Genomic DNA, 10,427 nt, shown 5'->3' with positions numbered 1-10,427 from the left:
ACAATGATAATAGTAATCTCAATAATTATGATAAGACGATATGATGCTACTGATAGTAGTAATGATAATGATAATAACAATAGCATCAATAATAATAATTATTATTATAATAACAATATTATAAAAAATAATAATGATAACATTGATTATAGATGAAGTACTAATGATGACAATAACTATAGTTGTGGTGATAATGCTAATACGGACAGTAATCCTAATGGTAGCAACAAGAGAGAAGGGAAATGCCGGAGAACATAGCAATAAAAGCCGCCATTACTTTGTGTTCCAGGGTCGAGTCCTTCAGGGAGTGGCCCTTCTCGTCCTTGCAGCGTCGAGCATCGCCACCTACGGCAGCAGGCTAAGGGCAGGGGCCTCACGAAGCGCGGCTGGAGGCCTCGCGGGTGCCGGCGGGGGAAGGGCGGCGCTCGGCGAAGTCAGCGGAGCTTCGGCCAGCAGTGGAGGAGTGTTCAGCAGAGCCTACGCTGGAAGCAGAGGACTAGGCGGCGCTGCTGGTTACGGCGTGTCCTCCGCTGGCGGGGCGGGCAGCGGCTCCCCGAGTGCCATTTCCTTCGTCAAATTTGGCACTGCCACAGCAGGCAGCGGAGGGGTTGGCGCCCGACCGAGTGCCATCGCAGGGGCTCCAGGCCTCCCTCTGGCGGCGGGAGCGGGTGCTGCCGGCACGTACGGCGGCGTCCCTGGCACCGGAGCCGCGGGCGGGTTCGTTGGCTCCTTCGGCGTCGCCGGAGGCGGCCTCAGCTCTTCGTCCTTCAGTGCGGCCAGAGGTGGAGCGGGACTTGCTTCCTCCCTCGGCGGCGGAGGCAGTGGGGCGGCAGCCGCGGCCGGACTTAGAGGCAGTGGATCTCTAGGTGGATCAGGTGGAAGTAGTGGTGGATATGGCGGCTCTTCCTCTGGATCAAGTGGAGGCAGCAGTGGTGGATTAGATGGATCAGGTGGAATCAGTGGTGGATATGGCGGTTCTTCTGGATCAAGTGGAGGAAGCAGTGGTGGATTCGGTGGATCAGATGGAAGCAGTGGTGGATATGGCGGTTCTTCTGGATCAAGTGGAGGAAGCAGTGGTGGATTCGGTGGATCAGATGGAAGCAGTGGTGGATATGGCGGTTCTTCTGGATCAAGTGGAGGAAGCAGTGCTGGATTCAGTGGATCAGGTGGAAGCAGTGGTGGATATGGCGGCTCTTCCTCTGGATTAGGTGGATCAGGTGGAAGCAGTGGTGGATATGGCGGTTCTTCCTCTGGATTAGGTGGATCTCTAGGTGGATCAGGTGGAAGCAGTGGTGGATATGGCGGCATATCCTCTGGATCAAGTGGAGGCAGCAGTGGTGGATTCGGTGGATCTGTAGGTGGATCAGGTGGAAGCAGTGGTGGATATGGCGGTTCTTCCTCTGGTTCAAGTGGAAGCAGCAGTGGCGGATTCGGTGGATCTCTAGGTGGATCAGGTGGAAGCAGTGGTGGATATGGCGGTTCTTCCTCTGGTTCAAGTGGAAGCAGCAGTGGCGGATTCGGCGGATCTCTAGGTGGATCAGGTGGAAGCAGTGGTGGATATGGCGGCATTTCCTCTGGATCAAGTGGAGGAAGCAGTGGTGGATTCGGTGGATCAGGTGGAAGCAGTGGTGGATATGGCGGTTCTTCCTCTGGTTCAAGTGGAAGCAGCAGTGGTGGATTCGGGGTCGGGTTTATCTCTCGGTTGGATCAGGTGGAAGACAGTTGGTGGATATGGCGGCCATTTCCTCTGGATCAAGTGGGAGGAAGACAGTGGTGGATTCGAGTGGAATCAGGTTGGAAGTCCTGTGTTTATTTTTTTTTATATATGGGCGGTTTTTTTTTTGGTTCAAGCTGGAAGCAGCAGTGGTGGATTCGAGAGGATATCTAGGTGGATCAGGTGGAAGCAGTGGTGGTATGGCGGCATTTACTCTGGTGGTGGATTTGGTGGATCTAGGTGGAAGCAGTGTGTGGATATGGCGGTTAATTCCTCTGGTTCAAGTGGAAGCAGCAGTGGTGGATTCGGTGGATCTGTAGGTGGATCAGGTGGAAGCAGTGGTGGATATGGCGGTTCTTCCTCTGGTTCAAGTGGAAGCAGCAGTGGCGGATTCGGCGGATCTCTAGGTGGATCAGGTGGAAGCAGTGGTGGATATGGCGGCATTTCCTCTGGATCAAGTGGAGGAAGCAGTGGTGGATTCGGTGGATCAGGTGGAAGCAGTGGTGGATATGGCGGTTCTTCCTCTGGTTCAAGTGGAAGCAGCAGTGGTGGATTCGGCGGATCTCTAGGTGGATCAGGTGGAAGCAGTGGTGGATATGGCGGCATTTCCTCTGGATCAAGTGGAAGCAGCAGTGGTGGATTAGGTGGATCAGGTGGAAGCAGTGGTGGATATGGCGGTTCTTCCTCTGGTTCAAGTGGAAGCAGCAGTGGTGGATTCGGTGGATCTGTAGGTGGATCAGGTGGAAGCAGTGGTGGATATGGCGGTTCTTCCTCTGGTTCAAGTGGAAGCAGCAGTGGCGGATTCGGCGGATCTCTAGGTGGATCAGGTGGAAGCAGTGGTGGATATGGCGGTTCTTCTGGATCAAGTGGAAGCAGCAGTGGCGGATTCGGCGGATCTCCTAGGTGGATCAGGTGGAAGCAGGTGGGACTTTATGGCGGTTCTTCTGGATCAAGTGGAAGCAGTAGTGGCGGATTCGGCGGATCTCTAGGTGGATCAGGTGGAAGCAGTGGTGGATATGGCGGTTCTTCTGGATCAAGTGGAAGCAGCAGTGGTGGATTCGGTGGATCAGGTGGAAGCAGTGGTGGATATGGCGGCTCTTCCTCTGGATCAAGTGGAGGCAGCAGTGGTGGATTCGGTGGATCTCTAGGTGGATCAGGTGGAAGCAGTGGAGGATATGGCGGCTCTTCCTCTGGATCAAGTGGAGGAAGCAGTGCTGGATTGGGTGGATCAAGTGGAAGCAGTGGTGGATATGGCGGCTCTTCCGCTGGATTAGGTGGATCAGGTGGAAGCAGTGGTGGATATGACGGCTCTTCTGGATCAAGTGGAAGCAGCAGTGGCGGATTCGGTGGATCTGTAGGTGGATCAGGTGGAAGCAGTGGTGGATATGGCGGCTCTTCCTCTGGATTAGGTGGATCAGGTGGAAGCAGTGGTGGATATGACGGCTCTTCCTCTGGATCAAGTGGAGGGAGCAGTGGTGGATTCGGTGGATCTCTAGGCGGATCAGGTGGAAGCAGTGGTGGATATGGCGGCTCTTCTGGATCAAGTGGAAGCAGCAGTGGTGGATTAGGAGGATCAGGTGGAAGCAGTGGAGGATATGGCGGTTCTTCTGGATCAAGTGGAAGCAGCAGTAGCGGATTCGGTGGATCTGTAGGTGGATCAGGTGGAAGCAGTGGAGGATATGGCGGCTCTTCCTCTGGATCAAGTGGAAGCAGCAGTGGTGGATTAGGAGGATCAGGTGGAAGCAGTGGAGGATATGGCGGTTCTTCTGGATCAAGTGGAAGCAGCAGTGGCGGATTCGGTGGATCTGTAGGTGGATCAAGTGGAAGCAGTGGTGGATATGGCGGCTCTTCTGGATCAAGTGGAAGCAGCAGTAGCGGATTCGGTGGATCTGTAGGTGGATCAGGTGGAAGCAGTGGAGGATATGGCGGCTCTTCCTCTGGATCAAGTGGAAGCAGCAGTGGTGGATTCGGTGGATCTGTAGGTGGATCAGGTGGAAGCAGTGGAGGATATGGCGGCTCTTCCTCTGGATCAAGTGGAAGCAGCAGTGGCGGATTCGGTGGATCTGTAGGTGGATCAAGTGGAAGCAGTGGTGGATATGGCGGTTCTTCTGGATCAAGTGGAAGCAGCAGTGGCGGATTCGGTGGATCTGTAGGTGGATCAGGTGGAAGCAGTGGAGGATATGGCGGCTCTTCCTCTGGATCAAGTGGAAGCAGCAGTGGTGGATTCGGTGGATCTCTAGGTGGATCAGGTGGAAGCAGTGGAGGATATGGCGGCTCTTCCTCTGGATCAAGTGGAAGCAGCAGTGGTGGATTAGGAGGATCAGGTGGAAGCAGTGGAGGATATGGCGGTTCTTCTGGATCAAGTGGAAGCAGCAGTAGCGGATTCGGTGGATCTGTAGGTGGATCAAGTGGAAGCAGTGGTGGATATGGCGGTTCTTCTGGATCAAGTGGAAGCAGCAGTGGCGGATTCGGTGGATCTGTAGGTGGATCAGGTGGAAGCAGTGGTGGATATAGTGGCTCTTCCTCTGGATCAAGTGGAAGCAGCAGTGGTGGATTCGGTGGATCAGGTGGAAGCAGTGGTGGATATGGCGGTTCTTCCTCTGGTTCAAGTGGAAGCAGCAGTGGTGCATTCGGTGGATCTCTAGGTGGATCAGGTGGAAGCAGTGGTGGATATGGCGGTTCTTCCTTTGGATCAAGTGGAGGCAGCAGTGGTGGATTCGGTGGATCTGTAGGTGGATCAGGTGGAAACACTAGTGGATATGGCGGTTCTTCTGGTTCAGGTGGAAGCAGCAGTGGCGGATTCGGTGGATCAAGTGGAAGCAGTGGTGGATATGGCGGCTCTTCCTCTGGATTAGGTGGATCTCTAGGTGGATCAGGTGGAAGCAGTGGTGGATATGGCGGCTCTTCCTCTGGATCAAGTGGAGGCAGCAGTGGTGGATTCGGTGGATCAGGTGGAAGCAACGGTGGTTTCGGTGGATCTCTAGGTGGATCAGGTGGAAGCAGTGGTGGATACGGCGATTCTTCTGGATCAAGTGGAGGCAGTAGTGGTGGATTCGGTGGATCAGGTGGAAGCAGTGGTGGATTCGGTGGATCAGGTGGAAGCAGTGGTGGATTCGGTGGATCAGGTGGAAGCAGTGGAGGATATGGCGGCTCTTCCTCTGGATCAAGTGGAGGCAGCAGTGGTGGATTAGGTGGATCAGGTGGAAGCAGTGGTGGATATGGCAGTTCTTCTGCATCAAGTGGAGGCAGTAGTGGTGGATTAGGTGGATCAGGTGGAAGCAGTGGTGGATATAGCGGTTCTTCTGCATCAAGTGGAGGCAGTAGTGGTGGATTAGGTGGATCAGGTGGAAGCAGTGGTGGATTCGGTGGATCTCTGGGTGGATCAGGTGGAAGCAGTGGTGGATATGGTGGTTCTTCCTCTGGATCAAGTGGAGGCAGCAGTGGTGGATTAGGTGGATCAGGTGGAAGCAGTGGAGGATATGGCGGCTCTTCTGGATCAAGTGGAGGAAGCAGTGGTGGATTCGGTGGATCTCTAGGTGGATCAGGTGGAAGCAGTGGAGGATATGGCGGCTCTTCTGGATCAAGTGGAGGAAGCAGTGGTGGATTCGGTGTATCTCTAGGCGGATCAGGTGGAAGCAGTGGTGGATATGGCGGTTCTTCTGGATCAGGTGGAAGCAGTAGTGGTGGATTCGGTGTATCTCTAGGTGGATCAGGTGGAAGCAGTGGCGGATATGGTGGTTCTTCCTCTGGATCAAGTGGAGGCAGCAGTGGTGGATTCAGTGGATCTCTAGGTGGATCAGGTGGAAGCAGTGGTGGATTCGGTGGTTCTTTAAGTGGATCAAGTGGAAGCAGCAGTGGTGGATTCGGTGGATCTGTAGGTGGATCAGGTGGAAGCAGTGGTGGATATGGCGGTTCTTCTGGATCAGGTGGAAGCAGCAGTGGTGGATTCGGTGGATCAGGTGGAAGCAGTGGTGGATATGGTGGTTCTTCCTCTGGATCTAGTGGAGGCAACAGTGGTGGATTAGGTGGATCAGGTGGAAGCAGTGGTGGATATGATGGTTCTACCTCTGGATCAAGTGGAGGCAGTAGTGGTGGATTCGGTGTATCTCTAGGTGGATCAGGTGGAAGCAGTGGCGGATATGGTGGTTCTTCCTCTGGATCAAGTGGAAGCAGCAGTGGCGGATTCGGTGGATCAGGGGGAAGCAGTGATGGATATGGCGGTTCTAGTGTTGGAATCAGTGGATCTCTAGGTGGATCAGGTGGAATCAGTGGTGGATTCGGTGGATCTCTAGGTGGATCAAGTGGTAGCAGTGCTGGATTAGGTGGATCTTCAAGTGGATCAGGTGGAAGCAATGGAGGATATGGCGGTTCTTCTGGATCAAGTGGAGGAAGCAGCGGTGGATTCAGTGGACCTCTAGGTGGATCAGGTGGAAGCAGTGGAGGATATGGTGGTTCTTCAGGATCAAGTGGAGGAAGCAGTGGTGGACTTGGTGGATCAGGTGGAAGCAGTAGTGGATATGGCGATTCTTCTGGATCAATTGGAGGAAGCAGTGGTGGATTAGGTGGATCTTTAAGTGGATCAGTTGGAAGCAGTGGTGGATATGGCGGTTCTTCCTCTGGTTCAAGTGGAGGCATAAGTGGTGGATATAGTGATGGATCTTCTGGATCAGGTGGAGGAAGCAGTGGATCTCTAGGTGGACCAGGTGGAAGCAGTGGTGGATATAGTGGTTCTGGATCAAGTGGAGGCAGCAGTGGTGGAGTCGGTGGATCAGGTGGAAGCAGTGGTGGATATGGCGGTTCTTCCTCTGGTTCAAGTGGAAGCAGCAGTGGTGGATTAGGTGGATCTCTAGGTGGATCAGGTGGAAGCAGTAGTGGATATGGCGGTTCTTCTGGATCAAGTGGAGGCAGCAGTGGTGGATTCGGTGGATCTCTAGGTGGATCAGGTGGAAGCAGTGGTGGATATGGCGGTTCTTCTGGATCAAGTGGTGGATCTCTAGGTGGATCAAGTGGAAGCAGTGGTGGATATGGTGGTTCATCTGGATCAGGTGGTGGATTAGGTGGACCAGGTGGAAGCAGTACAAGTTATGGAGGTTCTTCTTCTGGATTCGGTGAAAGCAGCAGTGGTGGATTAGGTGGATCAGATGGAAGTAGTGGATATGGTAGTTCTTCTTCTGGATTAGTTGGAGGCACTAGTGGTGGATTAGGTGGATTAAGTGGAAGCAGTGGTGGTTCTTCAGGTGGGATTGATATGTATGGTGGATCAGGTGGGGTTGATATGTTTAGTGGATCAGGTGGTGTAAACAGTGGAGGATTAGCTGGATCAGGTGGAAACGGTGGTGGATATGGCGGTTCATCCACTGGATCAGGTGGAGGCAGTAGTAGTGGATTAGGTGGATCAAGTGGGAGCAGTAGTGGATATGGCGGTTCTTCTGGATCAAGTGGAGGCAGCAGTGGTGGATTCGGTGGATCTCTCGATGGATTAGGTGGAAGCACTGTTGGATATGGCGGTACTTCCTCTGAGTCAAGTGGAGGAAGCAGTGGTGGATTCGGTGGAAGCAGTAGTATTTCTGCAAGTGGTGGTGATATGTATGGTGGAGCAGGCGGAGTAAACAGTGGTGGATCAGGTGGAAACAGCAACGGATTTGGCGGTTCTTCCTCTGGATTAGGTGGAGGCAGCAGTAGTGGATTAGGGGGATCAGGTGGTTCTTCAGGTGGGATTGATATGTATGGCGGATCAGGTGGTGCAAATAGTGGTGGATTAGGTGGATCAGGTGGAAGTAGTAGTGTATATGGTGGTTCCTCTGGATTAGGTGGAGGTAGCAGTGGTGGAGCAGGCGGAAGCAGTAGTGGATATGGCGTTTCTTCCTCTGGATCAAGTGGAAGCAGCAGTGGTGGATTGGGTGGATCAGGTGGAAGCAGTATTGGATATGGCAGTTCTTCTGAATCAAGTGGAGGGAGCAATGGTGGATTCAGCGGATCTTTAGGTGGATCAGGTGGAAGCAGTGGTGGTTCTTCAGGTGGGGTTGAAATGTATGGTGGATCAGGTGGAGCAAACAGTGGTGGATTAGGTGGATCAAGTGAGAGCAGTGATGGCTTTGGTGGTTCTTCCTCTGGATCAGGTGGAGGCAGCAGTGGTGGATTAGGTGGATCAGGTGGTGGATATAGCGGTTCTTCTGGATCGAGTGGATCTTTAGGTGGATCAGGTGGAAGCAGTGGTGGATATGGCGGCCCTTCCTCTGGATCAAGTGGAGGTATCAGTGGTGGATTCGGTGGATCAGGTGGAAGAGGTAGTGGATATGGCGGTTCAAGTGGAGGCAGTAGTGGTGGATTCAGTGGATCCCTAGGTGGATCAGGTGGAAACAGTGGTGGTTCCTCAGGTGGAGTTTATATGTATGGCGGATCTAGTGGAGTAAGTAGTGGTGGATTCGGTGGATCAGATGGAAACAGTGGTGGATATAGTGGTTCTTCCACTGGATCAGGTGGAGGAAGCAGTAGCGGATTAGGTGGATTAGATGGAAGCAGTGGTGGATATGGTGGTTCTTCCTCTGGATTAGTTGGAGGCACCAGTGGTGGATTAGGTGGATCAGGTGGATATGGTGGTTCTTCCACTGGATCAGGTGGAGGAAGCAATAGCGGATTAGGTGGATCAGGTGGAAGCAGTGGTGGATATGGTGGTTCTTCCACTGGATCAGGTGGAAGCAGTGGTGGATATGGTGGTTCTTCCACTGGATCAGGTGGAGGAAGCAGTGGTGGTTCTGCAAGTGGTGGTGATATGTATGGCGGATCGGGTGGAGGAAGCAGTGGTGGATTAGGTGGATCAGGTGGAAGCAATGGTGGATCTGATGGAATCAGTAGTGGATATGGTGGTCCTTCCACAGGATCGAGTGGAGGAAGCAGTGGTGGATTAGGTGGATCAGGTGGAAGCAGTGGTAGTTCTGCAAGTGGTGATATGTATGGTGGATCAGGTGGAGTAAACAGTGGTGGATTAGGTGGAAGCAGTGGTGGATATGACGATTCTTCCACTGGATTAGGTGGAGGAAGCAGTGGTGGATTAGGTGGATCAGGTGGAAGTAATAGTGGATATGGTGGTTCTTCCTTTGGATCAGGTGGAGGCACCAGTGGTGGATTCGGTGGATCAGGTGGAAGCAGTGGTAGTTCTGCAAGTGGTGGTGATATGTATGGTGGATCAGGTGGAGGCAGTAGTGGTGGATTAGGCGGATCAGGTGGAAGCACTGGTGGATATGGCAGTTCTTCCACAGGATTAGGTGGAGGAAGCAGTGGTGGATTTATTGGATCAGGTGGAGTAAGTAGTGGTGGATTAGGTGGATCAGGTGGAAGTAGTGGCGGATATGGCGGTTCGTCCACTGGATCAGGTGGAGGCAGTAGTGGTGGATTAGGTGGATCAGGTGGAAGCAGTGATGGATATAGTGGATCTTCCTCTGGATCAGGTGGAGGCAGTAGTGGTGGATTAGGTGGATCAGGTGGAAGCAGTGATGGATATAGTGGATCTTCCTCTGGATCAGGTGGAGGCAGCAGTGGTGGATTTGGCGGATCTTTAAGTGGATTAGGTGGAATCAATGATGGGTATGGCGTTGGTAGCAGTGGTGGACTGACTGGAAGCACTGGTGGATATGGTGAAACTCCCGGAGGAAGTGGTGGATCTTCAGGTGGAGCGGGCTCTGATATGTACGGAGGATCAAGGAGAGGCAGCAGAGGGGGATCTTTAGGTGGAAGTGGGGGTTCCGCAGGTGGACTCAATAGTGAAATGTATGGCGGATCTGGAGTCAGATTCGGCAAATCTCTCGTTGACTCCGGCGAGAGCGGCGAGAGCGGATATGTATGGAGAGCGGGATAGGGGGTGGGAAGCAGTGGCGGCAGCGCTGCAAGCCGCCCGCTGAGGAGTGTTAGCACCAAAATGCGGATCTTCATCGCGGTGCGTCTTCGATGGCTGCGCCAACTTCTCCTGTCACGGGCCAAATGAATAGCTAATCCCTGTGACATGGACTTTTGTTATCATAACTTATGAAACTGTATGGAATATACTAATATGTACATTGTTGAGAAATATATCAAATAAAATATTTTGATATTAATCTATACTGTTTGAAAAAGTATATATACATTTACCTCTTACACATACACACACACAAACATTTATATATAAATATATATAAAAATATTAGGTGGATCAGGTGGAAGCAATGGTGGATCTGATGGAATCAGTAGTGGATATGGTGGTCCTTCCACAGGATCGAGTGGAGGAAGCAGTGGTGGATTAGGTGGATCAGGTGGAAGCAGTGGTAGTTCTGCAAGTGGTGATATGTATGGTGGATCAGGTGGAGTAAACAGTGGTGGATTAGGTGGAAGCAGTGGTGGATATGACGATTCTTCCACTGGATTAGGTGGAGGAAGCAGTGGTGGATTAGGTGGATCAGGTGGAAGTAATAGTGGATATGGTGGTTCTTCCTTTGGATCAGGTGGAGGCACCAGTGGTGGATTCGGTGGATCAGGTGGAAGCAGTGGTAGTTCTGCAAGTGGTGGTGATATGTATGGTGGATCAGGTGGAGGCAGTAGTGGTGGATTAGGCGGATCAGGTGGAAGCACTGGTGGATATGGCAGTTCTTCCACAGGATTAGGTGGAGGAAGCAGTGGTGGATTTATTGGATCAGGTGGAGTAAGTAGTGGTGGATTAGGTGGATCAGGTGGAAGTAGT

At 52.5% G+C, this 10,427-nt stretch overlaps 2 protein-coding genes across 2 annotated transcripts in view; both read left to right on the top strand.

Moving 5' to 3' along the window:
* The first annotated feature begins 217 nt into the window (after positions 1-217).
* On the top strand, positions 218-9,569 carry LOC147469413 (uncharacterized). The gene is made up of 8 exons (XM_086548582.1): positions 218-1,721; positions 1,852-2,617; positions 2,669-3,366; positions 3,442-4,539; positions 4,666-5,058; positions 5,101-5,418; positions 5,506-8,406; positions 8,449-9,569. The coding sequence occupies exons 1-8, from the start codon at positions 218-220 to the stop codon at positions 9,567-9,569; spliced, it is 8,799 nt and encodes a 2,932-aa protein (XP_086404708.1).
* A 60-nt stretch (positions 9,570-9,629) lies between these two features.
* Positions 9,630-10,427, top strand: part of LOC147469412 (uncharacterized) — an 855-nt gene continuing 57 nt past the window's right edge. Inside the window, exons 1-2 of the mRNA XM_086548581.1 lie at positions 9,630-9,651; positions 9,907-10,427. The exon at positions 9,907-10,427 is cut by the window's right edge and continues 57 nt beyond it. Coding sequence (XP_086404707.1) covers positions 9,630-9,651; positions 9,907-10,427 — 543 coding nt within the window. The remainder of the gene's footprint in view (positions 9,652-9,906) is intronic.

This window comes from Penaeus japonicus, unplaced genomic scaffold (assembly GCF_977035675.1).
Source record: "Penaeus japonicus unplaced genomic scaffold, GWHDUDI00000001_assembly GWHDUDI00000021, whole genome shotgun sequence".
Taxonomy (NCBI): domain Eukaryota; kingdom Metazoa; phylum Arthropoda; class Malacostraca; order Decapoda; family Penaeidae; genus Penaeus; species Penaeus japonicus.
Note: the sequence above shows the minus strand (reverse complement) of the source record. Positions and strands in the feature narration are given on the sequence as shown.